The sequence below is a fragment of the Xenopus tropicalis genome, chromosome 6 (assembly GCF_000004195.4).
Source record: "Xenopus tropicalis strain Nigerian chromosome 6, UCB_Xtro_10.0, whole genome shotgun sequence".
In the NCBI taxonomy this organism is placed as follows: domain Eukaryota; kingdom Metazoa; phylum Chordata; class Amphibia; order Anura; family Pipidae; genus Xenopus; species Xenopus tropicalis.
The window spans coordinates 77526075-77552676 of NC_030682.2; the positions used below are offsets into that span (position 1 = coordinate 77526075).

At 37.0% G+C, this 26602-nt stretch overlaps 1 protein-coding gene across 1 annotated transcript in view; it reads right to left on the reverse strand.

The window, feature by feature from the left end:
- The window catches only part of gabbr2 (gamma-aminobutyric acid (GABA) B receptor, 2), a 349687-nt gene that overhangs the window by 182182 nt on the left and 140903 nt on the right, over positions 1–26602 (reverse strand). The window contains exons 3-4 of the mRNA NM_001016007.3: positions 23503–23673; positions 2730–2831 (exon numbers count right to left, since the gene is read on the reverse strand). Coding sequence (NP_001016007.2) covers positions 2730–2831; positions 23503–23673 — 273 coding nt within the window. The remainder of the gene's footprint in view (positions 1–2729; positions 2832–23502; positions 23674–26602) is intronic.

Sequence of the window (26602 nt, forward strand, 5' to 3'; positions counted from 1 at the left end):
CATATTATAGCAGCATTGCAGATCATCCACATGCCTCAGTTATTATTTGTTTACGTAGCATGCAGTGGTGCAGAAAATGAAGTTATTTCATTCAATTGACTTTAATATCACCTTTGCTCCCTATCACATACTGTGCTTAGGATAACCACGCTGATTAGTCAACTTCCTGACTTTCCACAAATTTAAAATTGTGCTCTTTTACTTGGCTTACCATTGGGTTTAAACAGTGCTGGAGAATGTAAGTAAATAAATAAACCAAGCATTTCCTATTCAGTAGACTAAAAAGTTGTTGCCAGTTAAAAGGTACTCAATTTTGTGTCTCTCTAAGAGGACAATATTGATCAAAGCACCCTATGTGCCATTGCCCTTAAAAGGTAACTATCACAAGATGTAACATATTTCTGTTATAGTACACAGAGAAGATATGCTCAGTAAAATATGTGTCTTTTTAAATTTAAATATTTTATTTGGTAAATAATGTCTTTAGGTCACCCTGTACGTTTAAACCATCCCATCTTCAACCCTGCACAACCACAATCCAAATGCTCTTCATCGGCGGCATCATGTCATCAGCCTAGCAAGTTGTCTCCACTCACAGACAAAGTCCTTCAGCTCTTCCTTGTTCACATGCAGTCTATTAAATTAACAGGGGTGGCCTGACTAGCGCTAATGCTGGCATGAGTGATGGATGGAGGGTGCATGGAGGATGTGCAATAACCACAAATCAGTTACAGGAATTTAACAGTTTCCTCCTTGTAAGACCTCTGTCCTACCCACACAACTCTATGTTCCCTCCCCCAACTCTATATCCCCACTGTACTAATTTTTTCAAAACAGCTCTAGACTAGGGAGCAGGTTGGAGGAAGGGTGATAAATAATGGGGACTGAGTAGGGAGGAGGCAACACAGGGGAATGTAGCAGCAAGTGAAAGGTGAAGGGGAACAGCTTATTAAAGGATTTAAAGTGCAAGACAGAAGGTGAACATCTTAAGGGAGTGGTGATCTTTGTATGGATTGGGGGAGTAGGAAATATCATATATCATATATGTATGCCAATATTAAACATATTAATCATTAAACTTGTAATAGATATCAGGATAAACTGTCTGCACTAATAGATGCTTACACTGTTTGTATTAATGGATGCTTATACTGGTTTCACTACTTTATTATTGTTGTATACTTGTGCATGTCTTTTAAACCCTGAATCGTTTGTTATTCCATGAACCTATGAATACGTGTGCAGTCACACGAAACATGTTAGTTTTTTATCCTTAATAAAGCTTTTTTGAATTTTTATCCTCTGTCCTGGAGTCTGACGAGTGGATGCTGTTTTGTGCTGGCTAATGAGGATATGGCCCAAGGGTTTTTTTATGTGGATACATAGCAAATGTCCCTTGTGCCAGAGGCTATAAAGAGGGTCTCTCATAGTTATGTAGTTTATTTAGATTGAAAAAAGACTAAAGTCCACCATGTTCAATTGCTCCAAACCCCAGTACACATACCTATAAAGATCTATATAAATATACAGGTATGGGACCTGTTATCCAGAATGCTTGTGACCTGGGGTTTTCCGGATAAGGGATCTTTCCGTAATTTGGATCTCAATAACTTAAGTCTGCTAAAAATCATTTAAATATTGAATAAACCCAATAGGCTTGTTTTTCCTCCAATAAGGATTAATTATATCTTAGTTGGGATCAAGTACAAGATACTGTTTTATTATTACAGAGAACAATTTTTAAAATTGGAATTATTTGCTTATAATGGAGTCTATGGGAGATGGCCTTTCCGTAATTGGGAGCTTTCTGGATAACGGGTTTCTGGATAAGGGATCCCATACCTGTGTGTGTATATATATATATATATATATATATATATATATATATACTGTATATTTAGTGAATAAAGTTCCCCTGTTAATAAAATATAAGGATATTATAAGTTACTGAGGAGTTCCATGATCATATAACAGCACAAGGCCAAAGACACTGGACATGGAATTTTGAGGTGACCTCTAATATCCTCATATGACATTTTAAACATTTGCATTATTTATTCCATCTTCTTACTGTGAACTGTACAATTCAGATCTTTTTGGGCTGACTTAATATGCTTAGGGGTTGATTTATTTGGAAGAAACAATGTGAAAAAAGTGAGTTCTTTAACTTGCTTAATTTTTCTAGCATCAGTTGTTTTTACCTTCAAGTTGTATTTTCATGATCATGTTTTTTTCAAAGAATAAAAAGCTTGTCAGGTTTTGCAATTATTATTACAGAAAAAAATGAAATTATTTGAATAAGTTTGATTAAAATGGAATCAATTGGATATGGCCTTCCTGTAGCTTGTAGCTTTGTAGATAATGGGTTTCTGGATATCAGATTCCATTCCTGTGCAACAAAATCAGGTTAGATCGATAATATGTGTGATGCATATACAATCAATAAGTTTACAATATGTTTTTTAGTCTATAAAAATATTTTTCTTTTTTTTTTTTATTTAAGATGTTGGGTCAACATATTCTTGATGTGAGTTTGTGCTATACTGTATGTCAGAGTTATAGTTGTATAAAATGACTAACATGCTTGCAAATTTGCCCTTGCTTTCTATAAAACTATATTCTGTAGATTATTGGACTAGAGCCCATGGCCTTCTAGGTGATAGAACCCTATAAGGTATATATAATATAGGTTATGTTTATTTGTGTAAAATGTAAACATTTTTGCATACCTTGAGCTTTTTTACACTGCTGCAAGGATCATTAGAGAAACTTTCAGTGTCTGCAATTTGTATAGCTGAGTCTTCCAGTTCACCAGTCAGGTCATTTCTCACCTGTCAAGAAAAGAATAGTAAGGAGTAAATGGGAAAGAAAAACACATGGACTCCTCCATATCCTTCTGATAAAATATACAGATACAAAATGATTAATGTTTTTCCCTTTCAAAAAATTCCATCTTTTGCTGTAGATTATAATCATTAGCAGTCACCAATCAATAATTAGTTGCCGGATGCTAAACATATACTATCACAGACAAAAAAATACCACTAGTCCGTAACTCTTTTAACCCTTTTCTATACATGGGATGTAAAAACTGAAGTTACCCCACAGTTTGAATGCTTGAAATTGCCAGCATGCACCAGTAATTCCCATATTTATTAATTAATTAATCACAACCAAATAACATTGCCAGGTTACAGGTTATTCATGACTTTTGTGTATTATAGTTTTATATACTGTAAAAAGGGGTGTTTTTTGTAGATTGCAGAGATGAAAGTAACAAAGCCTCCCTTAGAATTACACTAGATGCCCTCTTTTATACATAAATGATAAGAAAAATAAATAAAAATAGAATAATTAAACCTGTGTATGTAGACATGTGTTGTCATTGATCATTTGGCTAAATCGTATAGCATATTATTAGCAATGCAAAATAATTAATATTATATATTAATATATATTAAAAGTCCAGGAATGGTGCACACAGAAAACTCTGGGTATAGCCTGGGTGCATGCTTAACATAACATTTTTAGTAAGCCCAAACAAACTGCACTCACAGGAATTGTATGAAGCAAAAAAATGGTGTGTCCTGAAGACGGTTTGAATCTAAGCCGAAACGTTGAATTAAACACCATTTTTTTGCTTCATACAAGTCCTGTGAGTATATATATATATATATATATATATATATATATATATATATATAGCACATTTTGATCCACTAAATCAGTGCTGTCCAACTGGCAGCCCGCGACCCCCCTATGTGTGGCCCCCCCACCTGTCTGGCTGCTTTACCGTGTTACCGTGCATGGTTCACAGCTCAGATTCAGGCTGTAATCCCCCTGTATTGTTTAAAAATGTAATCCCCTGTGTTGTTCACACCTTTTAATCCCTGCATTGTTCCCCCACTGCATTGTTCACACCTCAGGCTCAGACTGTGTGTGGCAGTTAGAGTAGGGCACACAGGCAGGGTAGGGCAGATAGAGTATGGCACTCGCAGGTAGGGTAGGGCAGGCAGAGTATGGCACACACAGGCAGCATAGGGCAGGCAGAGTATGGCACACACACACAGGCAGGTCAGGGCAGGCAGAGTATGGCACACACAAGCAGTGTAGGGAAGGCAGAGTATGGCAGGTTTTTGCTGTACTACCACCATTAATATGGGTATGGTCATGTGCTAACACGGGTGTGGTTTAAAAAAGGGGAGTGGTCAACACTGGCTTCCATTATCGGCCCTCCACCATGTAGGCCGGAAAAATTCCGGCCTCGGTACCACAGAAGTTGGACAGCACTGCACTAAATATTTCCCTCTTGAGGGTAGTTCACTAAATCATTAACCCCATGTAATTTACTAAAACCAAATTTTTTTCTTTTTATGTTTTTTTTGAAACTACAAAAAAACAAATTCCCAAGAATGGTAGTTATTTATCACGAACTAAGATACGAACTAAAAAAGCACAAACAAAAAAAAAATTTAGGAAAAGCTGTGAAAACTTTTTCAACTTGTTGCTGTCACGCTCAGTATCCCAAAACTCAGAACAACAGCCAAGGTCCCGGTCTGAGCTCACTCTTCTGCCTATAACAGCCACCTTTGGCTTCGGGAGGAGCCCTCCGCTACTCGGGTGCCGCCAGGACTTAATGTGAGAGGACCAGGGCAGATGTTCTGAGCAGGCAAGGGAACTTTAGCGTATGCAGAGTATTGGGGAGAAGAGACGAAGTGATCAGGCCGAGGTCAAATCAAACAGGCAGCGAAGTACAAAGTCAGATTCCAGAACCGTAGTCAAAAGCAGGCAGAGGGTCAGTACAGGCGGCAATCAGCAAGGTCAGGGTCAGGCAAGGGTCAAAACACGAATCAGAATCAAGCAATAGCAGGAACTAGGAAGCGAAACCGAAGTTGGGCGATCAAAATACCTTAGAGGGACCTTTAAATATTTGAATTTTGTCGCCAGCGCGATGACGTCATGCGCGCGCCGGCCTTTATAAGGATGCGCGCGCACCTTCGCGCGCCAGAGCAGCAGAGGACGCGCATCGGTGCGGTCGTCCCCGTCTGGAGAGCGGCGGGCGTCCCCGCCGCTCAGGTATGACAGTTGCACAATAATCCCGGCTTTTTCGTATTGTTGCACAAAACCTGAACCTCTAAACCACGAAGCAAAAGAAGATCTTCCTTAACCACTTTTCACCTCTAAATGACCTAGCCTTAAACTAGCCTAGTAACCGTCTCACATGGACACCCTCAAGACTTCATAAGAGTAACTCCCTACCAGTAGAATTAATTAATTAATTAATACTACCCTAACCTTTAGAGTTTTAAATGCCCCCTAAAAACTCACATCTTTTGTGAAGCATACCCACTTACCTAATAACCTTGCAGATATGCTTTAGAAAATGTTGGTGATTTATAAATAAATGTAATAATAATAAGTGATCAGTGAAACTGGGGGAAAGTGAAATTCACGAGGTACAGATTCGCTGCAACATTCAGCCTTTCGCCATTGCTTAATATTTTTGCAAAACTGCAGCAAAAATGTCCACAACAAAAATTTGCAGAGTGAGGAAAAAGTCATGGTCGCATCAAAAAAGTTGGGGTTGCGGCACAAAAGTTGCAGAATTTTTGCCATTTCGCAAAATTCTCAGCAGTTTGTATGTATGTTTCAGCAACTGAACACAACACAGATCTGCTATATGTTGTATTGGTAATGTAGTCTTATGGTACAAATATCAAATCATTTATCATCATGGCAAGATTCATATTGGCATGTCATGCTGATGTCTGCTACAAAGCTTTGTCTGTCTATGTGGATGCCTCTGGGGGCATCATGCTTGGCATAAGTTTGCACTTTTTATCACATTATGATATGTAGATAATGATTTATAAATTACTTACAAATGGAATTAGTCAGCATTATAAGCTATAAGTGTGTGAATTGTACAGGTTTATAAATGTATCAGGACCACATGAGAAATATTTTATTACATATATTTGATTATATATGTACTTATTAAAACTTATAGGACAAAAACATAGGTATTATTCAAGAAGGACTGGCTAAAGGTGTGCAGAGGTGTTACATATCATATTAGCTATTACATTTTATTAATCTTTTTCATAATGTATACATCAATTAGTTTAGAAGTTTAGATATTTTTTGCTTCAAGTCTCCACTTTGATGTCCAACATTTGTTCAGGGCCCTATATGACTCATTTCAAGCATAGGATATATGAATATTTTGCTGTTTTAGCCATTCAGTCTTAGTTATACATAAATAAATGTCTATACCTTGATTTACCCTTCAACCTGGGATTTCAGAAGTATTAAAGAACAAGGAATGGCAAAGTCACTTGGGGGTGCCTGGGGTAAAAGGTAGGCGATTAAAGTCACTTGGGGGTGCCTAACATTTTGGCACCCCCAAGTGACTTTGCCTTTGCTTCTCCTTTACGGAGAACAAATATGCATTCTTCCCAAATATCACTCAAAATGGCCTTCACGCTGGGTACCCACAACCAAGACTATAGGACCCTCTATTGGGGATAATATCATATTTTGAGTCCCTTTGAAATATGATAATATTTGAGTGCAACATTTTTTTCTGATTGGAAATCCTGCTACTTCGAACTTGGCAAGCGGAGGTGCAAGTAGGGGGGATTTGAATTGGTTGGGATGAGAAGTGGCAGCCTAGGGGCAAAAATCATTAAATCTGGTCCTGTCTGAATGTGCTGTCCATCTATTGCCTGATTCAATTTTCAGTCCAAATTCACTGTGATAGTCTGCTGTATATGGCCACTAAAGTTGATGCCATCCAAACTGTTCAACCATTTTAGTGGCAATGTATGGACATCTTTAGTCTCTGGCTACTAATCCTCCATATAATCTGGACTAATCCTATTTTCTGCCCCATTCCCTTATCTAAAATTTACATTGCTTTTTACACAATAAAACTGCAGTAGTCTCCTATCACATCTGTGCCATGCATTAATAAGAAGGTTCATTATACCTATTATCTTAAATTTTCCCTGAACAGGACAAGGGAAAAAGTAAATGTAAGATGATACAGCAAATTGCATTACATTTCAAAATAACTGTTAAACAAGAATTTATTTTTTTTAAAAGTGATTATGATTAAATTCAAGAACACTTTTTTTATATGCTGTATATGAGCATGAGTAAGTAAAAACATTTTTTATTCTACTGTCAAGCATGAATAATATTATAGGTTTTCATTATTCCTCCATAACAGCTGGTTTAGTCAATAATCTCCTTAGCCTTGATCTGTCCAATATTAAACATCTCTAAATTAAAATAGAAATGTTGTACCTTAATCACTATTTGACTTCCTGTGATGTCTCTCTACAAGATGCAAGTAAACAATGGCATTTCTAATGCATAGTACAGATCATTCCTGTGATTAACAGTATTAACAGAGTTGTTTGAAGTAGAGTTGAAGAAAAGTGGACCTCACAAACTAAATATATAAAAAAAAAATACTAATACTAATTGTAATAAAAATAATAAAAGACAAGTACACAATAACTCTGAATACAATCTCTATATTTTCTCTTGTTATATATAAAGCAGCTCATTTAGTTTTATTTTGTGAAATTGATGTACTGTGACACAAAAACATAATTGTAAATCCTATTTTGAGACAAACGAATAAAACATTATAATAATAAAGATTTTAGGATACTAAAATCCCTAAACCTAAAGATTTACCAGTAGATAACCAATCTCACTGCAGGAGCTAAGATGTCAGCAACTACTGCATTGAAACAACCAATAATTGATGACTGGGGTCTCTTTTACCTTTCACATGATTTCAAGCCATATGCAAATCGTTGTTTCTTACAGCTACACAATGAACCAGCCCCAAAACATCTGCATATTAGATCCTATACTGCTTTAGTGATTTAGACATAGATATTCTTGGAATCATAGCTAAAAAATCTTAAAGATCACATCTACCGCTTAGTATTTTTCATTATTTTACATCTCTCTGATCTGGTATTTATTAAGACATTACTTCCAAACAACCAAAAAGCTGCTTAGTTTTTCAATCTATAATTATTATTAATATTATTATTAACTTTATAACTGAAGTTAAACCAGAACATTTCTTCTCTTTGCCGAACTTCCTTCTTTTATTTTTTCTATCATGCTGGTGCATCATAATCACCCATTCCCATCAGAGCCCACTTATCACTAAATACTGATATTGTTTGATGTGGTATTTATGGAAAGTTTAAGCCACACACCACAAAGCAGTTAAATTCTACTAAATAACATAGTAACATAGTAGTAACATAGTTAGTTAGGTTGCAAAAAAGACATATGTCCATCACATTCAACCATAATGCCTATGTATAACCTGCCTAACTGCTAGTTGGTACAGAGGAAGGCAAAAAACCCATCTAAACCCTCTATAATTTGCCACAGAGGGGAAAAAAATTCCTTCCTGACACCAAGATGGCAATCAGACCAGTCCCTGGATCAACTTATACTAAGAGCTATCTCCCATAACCCTGTATTCCCTCACTTGCTAAAAAGCCAACCAGCACCTTCTTAAAGCTATATAATGTATCAGCCAGTACGGAATTCCACAACTTCACAGCTCTCACAGTAAAAAATCCTTGACAAGGGGACTCCTCAAATTGCCCCTTCGCCTTGAGGCACCCCACTGAACCCCCTTGTTACATACCTTAATGAAACACCAGGAGACAGAGGTGGAGAAAATGGCCACAGCATTTATTCACATTTTATCAAATAAATAGGACCATGCCAGCCTAACCCAAGGCAATATTATAACGCCATAATTCCATAAGAGGTTGCTACTATGCTCTGCCATTCCTCGCTGAGGACTTGAATGAGTATTAAACTGCCTCTACCTAAAGAAAGGATGGCTCAAACTCTGCTACCTGCAAGAGCTGCTTTACCAACCATGAGAGAAGTTCAGCAGCCCTGCTGCTGGTCCTGGATCTGCAGTGTCTCGATGAAAGGAAATCCAAGCAGGCTGTCACCTAGCAGAAGCAGTAGTAGCGTCTGTATCTATCAATCCACCATGCAGTTACAGGAGAGAACCTCCTTCCTCCCTCTGCTAAAATTACCTGTGCAGTAGTCTGGCAAGGTCCTAACGATGCTGTAACAAATAAAACTTAAAACATTTTATCATATATCCAAAAAAATCCATCACATCCCTCTCTTTCTCCACCCCCCAGGCCAGCTTTCTCCTGCCTTTCCTTCTCACCTAACCACAGTTGAACCTACTTCTGCCAATCTCTAAACATAAACCAGTGTAATCTGGCTGCTGGTTATTCGGATCCCTTGTCATGCAGCCCCTGCACTTATAGCTTCAGGGCTTTCCTTTCCAAATATTTAAACGGAACCTCCCTTCTTCTAAATGGAGTGGGTGCCCTTGTGTCAGTTTTTACCTATTATGGTTTAAGGTACCTTTTTCAGGACTGTAAAGAGGCCTATATATTGTTGTTCAGATTGGTGTGATTTGTGCAAATTCTTTTTAAAAAACAGAATTTAACTGCTGTGTGATTTTTTTTTTACTATTTAGTAAAAGTTGTCTCAAATATTTTGTAGTCCTTTATTTAAAAAAAAAAAACAATATGTGTTCTCCTACACAACACATATTTTTACATGCCAGCACAGGAAATACACAGACACCAGACAAATAGTAAATAGGTCCCATATGTCTTTGTGTGCATGTGTGTCATTACTAAAATAAATGTAATAGGACTTTATTTAAGCTTATAATGGCACATTAGCAATTGTGGCTTTGTGTTTAGTAGAACAGAGCAGTAAGAGAGATGTTATCAGGAACTGGTTCTTTTAATGCGATAAATGAATGACCCAGAATGGCATGTAAATAAATCAGTGCTTTCTTTTACTAGAGCATTTACGCTTTGTTCTGCTGTTATTTTGAAACAGAAAGGGATAAAAAGAGTGCTTTTAAGGGCAGATAATCACGCTAGAGCACAAACTGACATGTTTGCTATTTCAATTACATATAGAGACTTCATAATGTAATTACTGTACTAACGTTGTTCATGATTAGTAAAGAATTGGAGAGCTGAATTAAAAAGTTAGAACTTCACAGGGATAGCTCAACATGATTACGTTTGAAGAGGATTGCCTGATAATCAGTCTCTTGGAAGCGCAATGTACTGAAATGCATCTGTCAGGATCATAAACCAGACTACTTCTTTACTATTTAACCTACTTAAAAGGTTAGCACATTCTGTGTGAGATCGAAAGATTAATAATGATACTCTTCAAGAGCTGAAAACTGTGATATGTCATTTATCCTCACATAGTATTGCATGTCTATAGGAATGAAATTGCACACTTGAGCAGGAATAATTCCAATCCATTTTCACAGTTACTTTATTTCAGCATACTCACAAAATTACAGGGAGGTGGGAGAATGCTAACTTTAGTTTCATACCAGCAAAACTGGCATAAGAAGTGTTTTTTCCAAAATATGCTAGATTTTAGAAGGTAGAATCATTTGTTGATATGTAACTAATGTATAATCACAATCCTTCATTTTTCGTTATGTTGAATATGCAGTGAGACAGGGATAAGACGTGGTGAAGACGTGGTGAAGAAGAAAAGTAAATGAACCACTGGGAGAATTTAAGATTTGCTGGAAATAAGCAGATATTACCCTGTCACATGACATTGTCACCTTAGAGAGTGTTGTGTTAAATGTGTTTGTGTTGAAAATTAAATGTATTGGGGGGAAATAGAACATGGGGTGACATTTGTTGAGAGTCCATACTTCTATGGCAAACATGCTGCATGAAAGGATGCAAACTATGTGTTGAAATCCCCTGTTTATATTTAGCATGTTTTGGTAGCACTCATTAAAAAGAAGACAGTTATTCTACACTGGCACTGTCATCTCAAGCATGTTATAGCATAAAAAAGGGTACTGGCAAAATGATCATATTATACAATAAATGTAGTGGGTCGTACACTCCAAGCACAAAGTGAAAAGCAGTAGGTGCAGGAAACCTAGATGTACTATATAGTAGAGTGGAGTAGAATAGAAAAGTGGTGGGTACTAGACATATGTTGACTGACATTTACTATAGGCTCTGGTATTTCAGCTACACTACGGACCAGGGAGCCAAACAAAGGCCCAAAATAAATCTCATCTAGCATTTGCAAAAATATCCAAATTGCTACCCCAGGTCAAAAGTCCGATTGTAAGAGTTTTGTGACTTAACATTTGTTCTGAAAATTCTAAGAATCATTTTTCAAATGTCACTAACAGCATGTAGGAAGGGCTAAAAAAAAGTTGTGACAGATCCACAAGTGTTAGGATCTACTTTTGATAAGGAAGATGTTATAAAAGCATTACTGCCAGGCAAACAGTGGGGGTAAACTGTCAATGTCACCCTCAGCACATTATACTGTGAGATAAATGAGTAATGCCATCACCATCATATACTGTAATACCATAAAAAAACAAAAACACTGACTGCAGTGATAAGGCACTAGATTCACTAATTTCCAGTGGTCCAAACTGACTAGTAGTGTTTAAGGTAAACTCCAATGTGCTCCTGCCCAAGCACACATGTAGTCATGGTATTATGTAGTGTACCACACAGTGGTACTAATTAGCACATTAAATAAATTGTTTGCAGCATTTTTCTCAGAGTTTTCTCCATACTTCTCTACATAATACTAAATTGTAAATTGGTGACCATGCACCTCTCCCTTGTGCCCACAACACTCTCAACTCACTTTTGTTGTCCCTTGTTGTCTGCTTTTCTTATGCCTTTCCTTTGTACCCATTTTTTATCTTCAAGAGTTTTCTGTTCCTCTCTTGCTTACTTTTTCTTCACATACCATGTATGCTTTTCCTGTCCATTTTAATCTATTGTCTTCTGCCCATATTATTTAGGCTAATGCCACACGAGACGTAGGGCGGATATTTTTGGCAAGCATAAAAACGATTGCTGAAAATTCTGCCCTACGCATCCTACATGTGCCTGCACCCAAATGAATGACATACGCTCGGGTGCAGACACATGTAGCCGATATACGCATAAAAACAGGAGACTTTGGTTTATCTCGCGTTTATGTTCTCAACCCTATTTCATTCTCTTTTGTGCTCTCTTCTTCCCTCTGTTTTTTTTCTATCCCTTCTTAATTGCTCCCTCCATTTTCCTAATTCTGTGAGTGCTTATGGCTGTATTTACATAGACCTTTCTGTTAAAGCTTACTTAGTTTTTACCTTTCCTTCTCCTTTAATCATATTTTAATCAGAGGTTTAGCAACACCTTGTTATTTCTGTCCTTTCTTTTTTGTTTCTCATTCTTTTTCCCAGTTTTCCATTTGTTTTGAAAGTCACTGCTTAAAGCATTTGAAGTGTAGGTACTATAATATACATTTGTTAGGCAGCTGCAGCCACTGGTTGTTTAGTGTTATTGAATCTGTTAATTTAAAGGGGTTACACTTGCACCTGTTACATTACTTAGTTTGCCATTTTTTCCTTGTGGGAAGCTACCACTCAAGTCTTCTGGCTTCTTTAAACATGCCCAACATCAGCATATCTAACCCCTTCTAGGCCAAGTAATAATTGTGAAAGCTACCTGCTTAAATATTATGCTTACAACATGCTTCTATACCTAAGCCACACCTCTTTCATAGGCTGTCTACTCTTGCTGTAATATATAAAACCACAATTGCTATTGCCAGGAAGCGCCAATTTATAATAAATTAATTATTAATATTGGTAGAAACTGTTAAACTATTAAAGTAGAGAGGTAATTGTTTTTAAATAAAAACATTTTAAAATTATATTTCCAGCATTAATTTGCACAATCTTAAAATCAAGTTTTTGGTGGCTGTGCATGGGACAGTCTAATATAGTATCTGGCTTTTATACTTAATCTCTTTATGTAATTTCTTAAGCATTCGTAATGCAGTTGTATATGTAATGTAAATGACAGACATTGTGCTAGCAGGCTGTTGTATATATTAGATCATTTCATATACTCAATAAAGCACTCTATAGTTTTCAGAAATAAAATATAAACATATTTGTTTCTGCATATATTGTACTTTTTGAAAATGTATTTCTACTGAATGGATAATGGTTCTATTTTTAACAATATTTTTCTGTTGCTTTTTCTGGAGCTAAAGCTACATGTAAGCACGGCATAATAAATCCTTTTGTCATTCAGAGGAGTCCCTAATCCCACCAGATGTTGATCATACGAGACTCCTAATGAGAAGTGGTTGCGGCAGATGGCTTGGCCACTATGACATTCTCAAACAAGCACATAGATTTACTTGTGGCTGTGAGATTCTGTTTGTTTGTAGTTACAGTTTAAGTACTTATTATACCTATTGCCTTAAGAAGGCTCAAACTCCCTTACAAAATCTTTTTTTTCTTTTTTAACAAGCTATAACCTAGCTCAATGCAATATTTCAGAATATGTAAGTGACATGGCATAAACTCAGAGAAAGGAAACCCTAATAAATAAATTACCTGTGAGTTGTGTAGTACAAGATTACTGGGAATGATTGGGTCCAGGGGTTTTTCAGATAAATTGTTTTTCTGTTATTTAGATCACTAGATGATCTAACTACAGTAAAAGTAAGTTGGTGGGTCAAGGTCGCAGAGAGATGACATTGGTGTTTGAATCAATATTCATTAATGAACATATAAAAGGTACAAATTTGCTACATCTGTAAACCATGGCAACCAATCAGCATGTATGTTGTATGTATTTTCTGTTTAGTGCAGACATTCTGGATGATTGCTACAGAAATTTTCTCCTTGACACAAAAACTCCAGTTTACTGTCTCCCCGCTGCATCTTGTTATCTTGATTCTCATAGTTTACATTAAATTTGTGAATAAATATGCGGTTATATGTTTTTAAAGAAGAAAGCATTTGTCTCTATAATAAACATACAAATAGACCTTCTTCTTTATATACAGTATTTGCACAAATATATTTTTTCAGTATTGTTAATAATTAGTTGCTTAAGGATATTTTAAAACCAATGTAGACACAGTTACTGATGTGTCTGATATTGCACATTTGTGTGCCTTGATTGTTCATGACAGTGTACTGCATCCCCCTAGGGCTCACTCTGTCCTGCTGCAAGACTTTAGTCTGGAGAATATATATGCTGCCAAAAAAAATAACCTTAATTCTACACATAAAATAACATCAGTTTTACCCATGAAGCAGTTATCAGTTGGCACACATACATTTACACACTTTGAACCAGAGTCTATATAAACTAGTATATTTGACCCACACTGCAGAGATAACCATGACTTTGATTCCATTGTTCTCAGACCAACAAACTTTTTATTGTCGCCCACATTTATTATTATTATCTTCTTACAAGGAGCCAACATGTGAAATAGTAAACCCTGTAAAATAAACTGAGCACATCTTATCAAGAAAATATTAGCGTAAGAAATGTAAAAAAATGAATAAAGTTAATTGTTTTATTTGGCATTTTCTAGGATTTGTGTTTTGCTGTTTTTAATAACCCTTTCCATGTCGAGAATGTAGAATGTTCTTCCAGGAAAGGTCTTTACCTGCCAAGAACGTAGCTACTAGTGCAGAGAGTCAGATGTGCCTCCAACCCCCTCGGCAGCATGCCTAGGGGGCTACCAAGTCAGTCCTGCAATGCATGCGCAATTGCGTCTGCTGTTAGCGCTTCTTCCTCCGTTTCCCCATGGCCCACACATCCACTTCCTGCTGTGAAGACTCTGTGATCCTGGGACCGCCATCATTTCCAAGGACCCCCCTGCTCACAAAAATGGTAAGTGGCCTTTTTTTACCTACATACACACATTTACACATACATACATTTACACACACACACATACCACACCTTTTAACAACTGTAGTTTTTTTTCTGCATTTTTTCTTTTTTGCTTTTGCGCACTTTTGCACATATTTACACATACACATATATTCATGCACTTTTTAGAAATGTACACACTTGCATACACAAATATACTGTATACTTTTTTTTCAAGTTCTATATTTTATCATTTTGTCTTTTGTTTTTCCCCTAAAAACTATTTATTTCACAGCGTGACTATTGGTTCAGGTATTCTGACCACTAACCACGCTGTTAATTAAGTTATTTTGTTATTTCATTGATTCGCTTTTTGTAGTTTTTAGCTTATATTACTGTTCGTTACTTTTTTAATAGTGTAGCTTTGCTGTTTGGTAGTTTGGTGTAGAAAGACATCTTTACCTATTATTTTTTAATTGTCTTTTTATTGAATTTTAATTATATAAAGAGAAAACAGAAGGCAAAAAAAGGGTAGTGCAAAAGAAAAAAGGAAAAGTTATAACATCAAAGAAATAACAAAGGTAATATTATGAATACTGAATAGAAGTAATGCAATAGTCAGGAAATCAAAGGTTGCACCATTCTCAGGTTCACTTCCCCTTAATGTGATCTTAGGCTATCCACATAGTCCCAATTTGACCATATTTTGTTGAAGTTCTTTATGTTATCATGTTTGAGAGCAGTAAGGTAGTCCATTCTACGTATATACTGTATCTGATTCTCCCCAGAAAGACTAATTCTGTAGGGGGTATATTAGCTTTCCAGGCTTTTGCTATTGCCCCTCTAGCTGCAGTTATGATACTATTTATTAAACGCTGGGCACTTCATCTCCCAGGATGCAGATAAGTTGGCCCCAGAAGACATCTATGAATATTACTCTTCTCAGCCAATTGTGAACTATATCCCTTAACTGTCAGTTTTGGGCAGGACCAAAACATATGACACAAAGTGCCCACTTCAGTCCCGCATCTCCAACAGAGTGCCGAAGCAGTGTTCTGGAAGAGCTGGGACAAAATGAGTGGTGTATGATACCAACTGAGAAGTACTGTATATAGATTCCTTCAGCACCACGCATATGGGGGTCTGTCTCGCATTAGTCCATGTGCGTTCCCATGCATCACAGTCAATGGGAGTGTCAAGTAATTGTGTCCATTTCACCATGTATTTATGGTGTATTTTTGTGTAGAATCTACTGATTAGGCATCTCTGGTTTATTCTCATACTGCCAGCTGCCTTTTCTGTCCCCATATGAAGTTTAAAATTTCTTTTTGTAGTTTCTTTAATTTTACTCTAGGAACCTCTACTGGTAGGGTGTCAAACAGGAAGAGAAGTCATGGGAGAAGGTTCATTTTTATGGATGCTATTCATCCAAACCATGAAAGGTTGTATGTGTGCCACCTTTTAAAGGTCCTCTGATAGGACTTTAAATAGGTTGCTATAGTTAGACTGGTATATAGAGTTATAGTTTTTAGATATATTGACCCCTAAATACTTGATAGTTTCGGTATTCCATTGATATTGAAAGTTTAATTGTGGTAACTGTATTTGATGAGAAGGGAGGTTTATAGGAAGGGCTTCAGATTTTGAATTGTTAACTTTGTAACCAGAGTGATTGCTGTACATCTGTGTAGACCTATGCAGATTAGGTAATGATGTAAGGGGGTTGGTGATGGTGAATACGATGTTGTCTGCATGCAGTGCAATCTTATATTCCTCCTTACCCTGTATTACTCCATGTATATTGGGGATTGCTCTAATCTCCTGCGCTAGGGGTTTGATGCTGATGGCAAAGAGGAGGGGTGACAGGGGGCACCCCTGTCTCATGCCATTCTTTATGGCTATGAATGTTGATAAATTATTGGCTATTTTTACCCGAGTTTGAGGGATTGAGTATAACGAGCTTAGGGCCGTCACAATTGGACCCTTGAATCCAATGGAGCTTAAAGGAGAAGGAAAGGCTAAGTCACTTGGGGGTGCCAAAATGTTAGGCACCCCCAAGTGACTTAAATCGCTTACCTTGTACCCCGGGCTGGTGCCCCTGTTAGGAGAAAACAGCACCAGCCCAGGGCACCTGCAGCGAGCCTTCCTCCTTCCGTCTTCGCGCTGCCGGCGAAATCCGTGGGCCGGCGCATGCGCAGTAGAGTGAAAAGCCGACTTCTATGTTTAAGTTCGGCTTTTTCACTCTACTGCGCATGCGCGCGCAGCGAATACAGAAGAGGAAGCGCTCGCAGCTACCCCGGGCTGGTGCTGTTTTCTCTGAACAGGGGCACCAGCCCGGGGTAAAAAGTATGCGATTTAAGTCACTTGGGGGTGCCTAACATTTTGGCACCCCCAAGTGACTTAACCTTTCCTTCTCCTTTAAGCTTTCAAACAAGTCCCATCTAAGCCAATCGAATGCCTTTTCAGGGTCTAAACCTAGCAGGAGCATGCAGGAGGACTTTTTGTTAGCTAGGTTAATTACGTTTATGACCGTTCTCGTATTGACCCCTGCTCTGTGACCGGGGTACAAAACCAACTTGGTCCTGATTAATATATCTAGGGAGAGTGGTGTTTATCCTTAAAGCCAAAATCTTTGTGAAAATTTTTGTAATCTGAGTTTAGGAGTGATATGGGTCGATAATTTGTGCATAAGATGGGATCCTTAGCCTCTTTTGGTATTAAAGAAATGCAGGATTCTAGAAAGGTTGTGGGGATTTGTTTCCCCTACCAAAAGCTATTATATAGCTTATGTAAGTGTGGTGTGAGTATATCTTGTAATGCAAGTTTTGTAATATGAGTATGGGAAGCCATCTGGGCTGGGGGATTTCTGGGTAGGGAGGTCCTTCAGGACTGAAGAGATCTCTTCCTCGGCATTCAGCTTATCTAGGACTTCTGGGGCTAAAGTCTGGTTGCGTATTGTGAGTTGTGAATTGTGTGCTGTAGTTGTATATAGGAGTTGGTAAAAGCATGCAAACTCTTCTGTTATTTGTGTAGGGTCGCATATTGGTCCAGTAGGGATGTGTATGACCTGTGGGGGGCAAAGATTTGTTTTGTTTAAGCTTTCTTGCCAGCATGGTATGGGCACGATTAGCTTTCTCATAAAAGACTTGTTTGTTCCAAGCCAATGTTTTCTCGGCCTGTTGTATTTTCAAGTCCTTGAGCTTGTTGCGCAACTGTAGTACATTTTCAGTTTCCTGTATTTTCAGCTGAGTAGTTTTTTTGAGCTTAGTGCTTAAGGCTATACAATGCCCTCTGATAACTGCCTTATGGGCCTCCCATAGTGTCCCCTGGGACTGTACTGTCTGTGTGTTAAGTAAAAAATATTCCCCTAACAGATTTTGTATCTGTTCCCTAATCTCCAGGATCTTTAAGAGGGTTTCGTTTAGCCTCCAGGCACTTGTTCTGTTTGGTGGTTTGGATATATGTATGTATGATTTCAATAGGAGCGTGGTCTGACCATGTTGTCGGATGAATATTAGTTGTGTATTTCGCACTACATTTTGTCTTTATCTATATAGAAGGTCATATTGAGGTCCACTCCCATGAGCACATATTGGCATTGGCAGGAGTCAATCTTATTCAACACAGAAAGGCTAGGGGATGCTTATTAGGCACATATACATTTGCTAACAGTAGTGGGACTTCCCCTAGAGTCCCCTGAACAAGCACATAGTGACCCATATAGACCCTTAGGGTCTCTGATCACTGATTCTGTTTTGTAGTTAAGGCACTTGAGGATTAGTATTGCCACACCTGCCTTTTTATTTGGGCCAGAGGCTCCAGGCCTCTCCATTCTTATGGTGCGTCTCCTGAAGAAAAGCTATGTCTGCTCAGAGACTGTTAAGTTCTTTCAAAGCCAGGGCTCTTTTTATAGGAGAGTTTAAACCATTTACATTAATTGATATTACTTTGACCATAATTCAAGGTGATCCATGTGGCTACTTCTCTAGTTAAATCTGTAATAGCAGTCTTAATGTGATCTGCTATAGTTTTAGTGAGTTTATCATGAAGTCTTTCCAGCTGCGCAGTTAAATCTGCTGATGTTATAAGATTAATGTTCTCAGAAAGCTTGATACTGAGAGCCAGTGTTGATGCTATTTTCCGGGTTATCACCTGGTATCTGCTTCTTCAGGCCTGTCTGAGCGAGGAGAAACTGTGGGCGAGTCAGTGGTAAGGGAGCACAAATACTGTGCCCGCATTCTCTTCCTGTACATCGCCATTTTGTTTTTCTCCCATGCGGTCTGCCTGTTTCCCATGAAGGAAGGGAGAGAGTGTGCCTCCCGTGTACCTTCGTCTCCTCCCCATGATCGCTGGTATGTAGGGGAGCTGCATGCGGTAGGCGGTGCTTACAGGAAGCACTTGTGTCACCTGTTGAGTGGCAGTTTAACCGGAGCTCTAACAGCTCTAAAGGAGGGCAGCCATGTCCTTTAGCTGTGCATGCGCATATCCTATCTTTACCTATTTTGAATTTGTCAGAATGTGTACCAAAAATATATGGTTTTCTTTGGGTCTTTTTACAGTTAGGGGGTCTTATGGCACATAATACACTGTCAGGGGGCTGTTTCCAAATGCTGGCCTGGCAGGCGAGAAAATTTCATCTAGGGTCTGTGCATACCACATACTTTGGTTTTGCATTTTGAGCAGCACACTGTTCAGTAGACCTCTTGCATTCATATTTAGGACGATGTGTCATTGTATGTAAGATATTCTGTGAGATAAATATGGCAAATTGCAACAATTTTAGTTAATTTTCAGAAAAGTCACAAAAACCATTAACTTTAGGAAAGCTTTGCAGATTGGCAATTTGGTGTATAAAGGTGTGTTTACCCATGTTGGCTTTGTCAGAATGTGAACTTTTCAAAATTATATAGTTTTCTGGGTTACTCAGTACAGTTAGCGGGTCAAAACATAATATGTGGTCATGGGGCTCTTTTTGCAAAAACTGATTTGGCAGACTAGAAAAATCCATATGCACTATTTTCATTTGGGGTTTGTATATATCACATACTTTGGTATATCTATGCATATTCGGTATCAAACTGTTCATTAGACCTCTGGCATTCATATTTTGGGTGATGTGCCTTTGTATGTAAGAAATTGTGCAAGATAAATTGAGGCAAATTCCAACCGCTAACTTTAGGAAAGCTTTGCTGCTTGGTAGTTTGGGGTAGAAAAAAATATTTATCCATTTTGGACTGCATGTGTACTTTCCAAAATATGGTTTCCATGGGTAACCTTACTTTTCTGCAGCTTTTACACATAAAACTGGTTGAGTGTTTATGAATTAGGTAAATGTAATCCATTAGTATGCAGTATATTTTGGGGTCTCTAAATGACATGTACTTTGATAAATCTACGCACATTGGACATTAAACTGTTTAGTGGACCCCCGTTCATGTTGGTACCTAATGATATGGAAATATTATCAATGAAAACCATTTTACAATGATGAATGTAAAATACTGCTGTGCTAATCTGAAATATTGTACTTTTAAAACCTTGTCTTACTTAGTTTGTTTTTACTTTGAGGGTGTGGGATATACTTTCTTGAAAATGATACTGTATGTATTGTGAATTTAGTATACCAGTAATAAACAGAATAAAGCAGAGATCAATAAATAGCATACAGAAAATGTATTAAAGGGCAAGTCAACCCAAAATACAATTTGGCTAATAAAAGAAGACATAATTCTAAGCAACTTTGCCGTATACATTCATTACGAATTTGCAATGGTTTTTTACTTATTAGAAGCAGTGTTTGCCAGTCCTTTTCTATCCTCTGCCCTGGTGGCTCTGGCATTTGAAACAATGTAACACAAGGCAGCAGACTGACAGGCCTGTCATGCTGGAGGAGTCTGACCTTTGCAACATTGTTTAAAAAGTAACAACCAGGAGTTCAGCAAATGCAGCTTTCAATAGCAATTACATTTACAAATAACTTTTAAAGCACTAACAATTTTCAATAACTTCACATTTAAATGTTGCTTGAAATGATGTTTTCTTTTATTAGGGAAAAAATATTTTTGGGGTTGACAAACTGTAATTGTTAGCACAAGAAGAAAGAGGGAAAAAGGCACACAAAACGAATTGCTGGTGTAAAAAAATACCTCCAACCTGTTTATTGCAGAGTGCACATACAGACCATATATTACTTGTAATGTAATAATATGTAAGGGTGTTGGGCATCGCTATTGAATTGTGTGTACTTTTTCCACTGATGAAGAGAGCATGTGGCTCTTGAAACGTTGTATGTGCACTCCGCAATACACAGGTTGGCGGTATTTTTTTACACCGGCAATTCGTTTTGTGTGCCTTTTTCCCCCTTTCTTCTTGTGCTCATTACTATAAGCACCTGGCCAGGTTCATCGGGAGGATTTGCACCAGTGGATAACGGACTGAGTTTACAAGGAACCGTGAGTGTATGGACTTACGTTGTACTTTGTAAGCTTTAATTGTGGGCATATATAAGGAATTTAAGTAGTGTTGGAAAAGCAAGAAAAGCAAGAAACTGAGAGCACTTCATCAAATCAAAATATGACTCTTAACCCCATGAAGAAAGGTGCTTTTTCAGATTTTGAGGAAACCCATAATTGTTTAAATAGCTGCAGTGCTTAGCTGATACTCTGAATTCAAAGAATTAAGATTGATTATTGATTTTACCAACTCATGTCCGTATGTGTCTTCTGCTCCCTGTGTTTAATACCTGTATGCTTATTATAAAGGTTTAACAGTTTTTGTCTATATAATTTGAGTCATACCAATGAAAGATTTGGTAAATATAGTCAGGATCATTTATACAGTGGTAAGCACAAGCTCTGACAATTGCATCCCTTTAAGCACAATTGTTACTATGCACTTGCACCTTTCCTATACCTGCTACACACTGAACCTTGCACAGAATTATAATTTGGCACAGGGATAAAAGTGCAGCAGATTTCTGGAATAATGGAGCCCTGTACTAAATCCTTCAATATGCATTTGATACAAGACTCCCTAATGTCTTGTATCCCCTGGTGTTACTGACTTCCATGTTCTGAATGATGCAAAAGTAATATGGTTTTTTTCATTTCAACCAAGCAATGCAAATCAGGTGCACTGGGAATATGGGAATAAAGGTTCATTCTGGGTAAAATATAACCCACTAGGATTTAGTCAAAATTACAGGAGTTCTAATGCCTCCGTCTCCATACTTTTACTTTCTGTGGTGCCAGGGTTCTAAATGCATAGCTTCTTCAGCCAGCATTAGCAGTAATACCCAATCAATGGAGGTGGCAATGTATGATTCCCTTTGAATAGGTAAAGGCAATGTGTAATGTAATGAAACAACATTTTGGCAGATACCAAAGCCAAGCTCCTTTACCATGTTATGTAAATATAAATAAATATATATATTTATTTTGCATTTGTTCTCCTGACAGTAAATAAATGGGGTGATCAGGTCAAAATTCCTTTTCTGAAAAACCCATCTATTGGTAAAAAAAAATGTTAACAAAGAAAACTATGCTTGCATGTAGTGAACACAAATGTGTGTCCATGAATATTTCCAAGGACTAAGTAATGGTAAAAATAATCACCTCTGGGGTTTGGGTCCCTTGACTATCTAGCATTTGTTTCCATCGCCTATGTATGAGCAGATCAATTATATAATTAAATTGGCTAAAAAGTCACTTTGCTTCTTGCAGCTAATATGCAAGTCATGACTGCAATCAATACTTCATACTAATGCCATAAGACCTTTCTCTTCACATATTTATTTTATTGCTTTGCATCCCTTTTTTTGAAACCTTGTATATATATCAAAATAAATAAAATTCTATTGCTGTTCATTAATGAACACAATGCTTAAAAGGCTAGTTCATGTAGTTCTAAGAACCAAAACTACAGTTAGATGGAAAGTGCAATACACATGTTGTTGGTATAGCATCTATGGCATCTTTTTAATTTTAAGTAAAGATAGCACACCTTCCCATTTATGTTTTCCACTGTGTACTAAAGAGGCTCAGTTATTAGCAATTAATAGCTCTGGTATTTATTTTTAATAATACCGGTATCAATTTCAATTGCATCTCAGCCTATCCTGACCCACTTTAAGCGCTGCTAACATGACAACATGTTTAATTTTAGGCCCCTTACAATGTACATACTAGCACAACTAGCTCCCCTACAGTACAGGAATGCAGCTCTTTTTAGAGCCAACCCCCATAAACTGTCAATGACTTTTGAAAGGGTTGCCTCTACTGCTTACATTACACAGCATGTTTTGAAAGTCACTGTGTGACTATAGAAGAATTACAGAAGTCAACATTTCCATCCTTTTCTGAAGCCACATAATATTAATCTGAATGGAGAAAGCACTGCCTGCCATGAAGGTTATATTGTCTGGCATCAAACAGTTATATAAAATTGCATTATAATATTTATTGATATATAATTCCATTATATTATTTGCACTTGTCTGCTTTATTTAGTAGCCAATATGAGAAAAATTATGTCATAAACGAAGTACAGATTCCCCCAAAGAAAGTTCAGTAATATTAGTCAGAAAATCATTATCACAATATGAATTTTGCATCTAGCAATACCAAACAGGAAATATAAACTTTATTACAGTTAATTACTCTGCACCACCCTTTCCCTATTGAAAAATGTTATATCACCTTAGTAAAATCAAGCTTACCTCTGAAAATCGTTGTATGTCTTGGGTTAATGTTCCAACTCTTTTCCACTTGAAATGTTTAAGAAATTTAACGATTGCTGGATTGACTGCATTATCTGATGGAACTGTACGGAAAAAGTATGGATATTTTTTCTTATCTGCTAAAACTGGAGTTGTTGCTGCAAATGACAACTGTAAATAAAAAAAAAAAAAAGGTAAGGAGGATTGAAAAGCTTACCATTTTTATAATTTTCATAAATAGGTGGTCAGTAATTTTTTTAATGCTTGGTAATCAGGATTTACAAGTTTGCCCTTATCCTGGAGCACAAACAAATATAGATTTTCAGGGATACTGTAACAAACACTTAGGGGCGCATTTACTGAAATCCAATTTTTTTTCTTGGCTTAAAACACGATATGGTAAAAATTCAGAGTAAACATGGTAATATCTGAAGTTCTAAAATGCCTCAACAATGCTTTTATTGTTCATACGAAAATATCACAATTGCGTTCCGAAATTTTCATGCTGGAAAGTTTGTTATGTCACGAAAACCTTTGTGGCTTTGATGCCTTTCATGTCTGGCTTTGGAAGCCTTCCATAGGACTCAATGGCACTCGACAGATCAAACCTGGCAAAAAGATAGTCCCGAGGAAAGTGTAACCACGAAAATGCTTACGAAAAAATTGTATTAGTCATGATAATATCGTATTGGCGATCCCAAAGTCCTAAGGATCTGCAGTATTTCTTAAGCCTGGAGTGCTGACTGAGAAGTGAAATACAATGTTCTACTAGGACTCCATATGCTGACATTGACTTATCTTTAGTTTCACTCTGTTTTGATGTGATTAATGTGGAATCTAATCTGTGCCTTGTGTTCCTTTCAACAGCTCCTGAGTAGAGAAGCTAATAGAATCTATGCTACAGCTGATGATACTAAAATCTATATTTCCCTTGCATGCTTCTCATTCTCACACTACTGCATTTATTGACTTCTGCTAAATGTATTGCTGTCTAGATATGGGACCAGTGTCTCAGTCTTAGCACATCTTTGTAAATCTTTACTGAGCAAAATGACTTGGCTACATTCTATGATGCCTAGTTTTCTTTTCAACAAAAATCCACTGTATCTATCTCTATCTATCTATCTATCTATCTACCTATCTTTTTTCTGTCTGTCTGTCTATATTTTTTAAGTTTTATTGGAACTTACAGAATCAAAACTAAACCATTAATAATGCTTTACTTCCTTATAGCACAGTGAAAATATTGAGTCTAAGTTCAGCGAATTAGTTGCTTAATTAAGCTCTTGTTCAATGCTGTGTCTTCTTCTGTAACTATGATTGTTGCCCTATGTGCATTCTGCATATGCTTTTACAGCCCTGTATAGCAAGTGATGTAATATTTATATAATACAGTTATATTTATATACCAACAAGAGGTTCATTTAAAAGCACCAGAACGGTAACTTTATTAAAACTAAATTGCACATGTTGCCTTTTGATGCTTCAGTCCTGTCAAGTATAATGCATTTAGTGTGACAATCATAGCCAAATGCAGAGTTGCATCTACTGCAGTTGTACCCAATGCATAAATCGGGTCACAAGTTTTGCAAGTTGCATCTTGCATATCCAAAATAAAGGTTAAATTGCCTGCGCTCTGCAGGCTTTCAAACTGGCATTTGCATCCAGTTCACTAAGAGCAACTGCAGTGCGTGTGTATTGACTGTGGGAACCCTGGAGCTACTGTCAGGTCTAGGGTGGCGGTATATAACACATTTGCTTATCTTCATTAGTTTGACAAAGGGGATGGCCAATAAGAATTGCAATATGTCCCTCCGGAGGGAAACCCATACAGTGCATATATTTCACTAATATGATAAACTTTAGCTTCCAATCTGCTTTCAGACTGTTACTGCATTATTTGGCAAAACAGGGCTGTAAATGGCTCATCCCATAACAGAACTCCTTAGGTACTTGCATTGGATTTACAGTCAGATACTATAATACTTCCCCAGTACCGTTATAAATCTGCAAACTACAGTATATAAAGCTCTATATTAAAATGTACAGATATACTGTGCACCTTAAATGAAACAATGTTATATGATACTTAGGGGGGGGGGGATTTATTAACATTCAGATTTTGAAAACCACAATTAAACTCATTTCCACAAATGTCAGCCATTTATCAAAAAATCAGAATTGAAAAAGCAAAAACAAAAAAAAATAAATAAAACTATGAAAACCACGACTGTCTGTCTATTATTTTTTTACAAGCTGTCACTTGTAAACATAGCCTGTTCTGTGGTAACTTAATTTTCCATAAATGGTTAACACAGCCAACTGAGACCCATTACTTTAGATTAATAAATCATACTTACAGTGGTGATTTGTATGAGAGATTGAAAGGATTACAATCTCAAACAATTTGACAGATTTACTGAGCTCACTGAATTTAACCTATTTTTGTAGCATATGGAATCTATGTCAACATTAAGGTGTGCAAGTCAAACAGTAGCAGTAGCTGAAGATGCATAAATAGAGATTAAAAAAGAACTGTTTAAAACCGAATGAAACTGAATGGCTGCAGTGTTTGGAAGCACCTCTGTTACTTGCCTATTTCCACATACCTAACAAGGCAGTTTTAATAGAATGCAGCCCAATCCCATCTGTAAAGGTGAAGCAATCTTCTGGTAGAGATGACTGTAATGTTGTCCTATTCATTTCTATAGAGTAAGGTCAGGTCCTTTACATTCGTCCTAAAACCTATTCAGAATTCAAATAATTCCCCAGGCTTCATACCATTTTTTCCCCCAACCCTTTTAAATGTTTAGAGATCCAGGTTTCAAATGCACTCTGTGTGGGATGTGTAGTAATACAATATCAATTGCATTTACAAATAACTTGAAAACCATTAAAAAGAACATATCACTTATAAACAGTATATTATATATTTTTAGGTTTTGCCTGATGTTTATTGGTTAGCAAGGTTCTTAGAATTACATCTTCTTTCACTTCAAAAAAGTTTTTTTTGATAGAAGCATTGTTCCCTCCGATTTGTTATTGGCTTTGTGCACAAAAAATTTCTGTTGTACGCACTTTCAAGAAACTTATGTGCGAG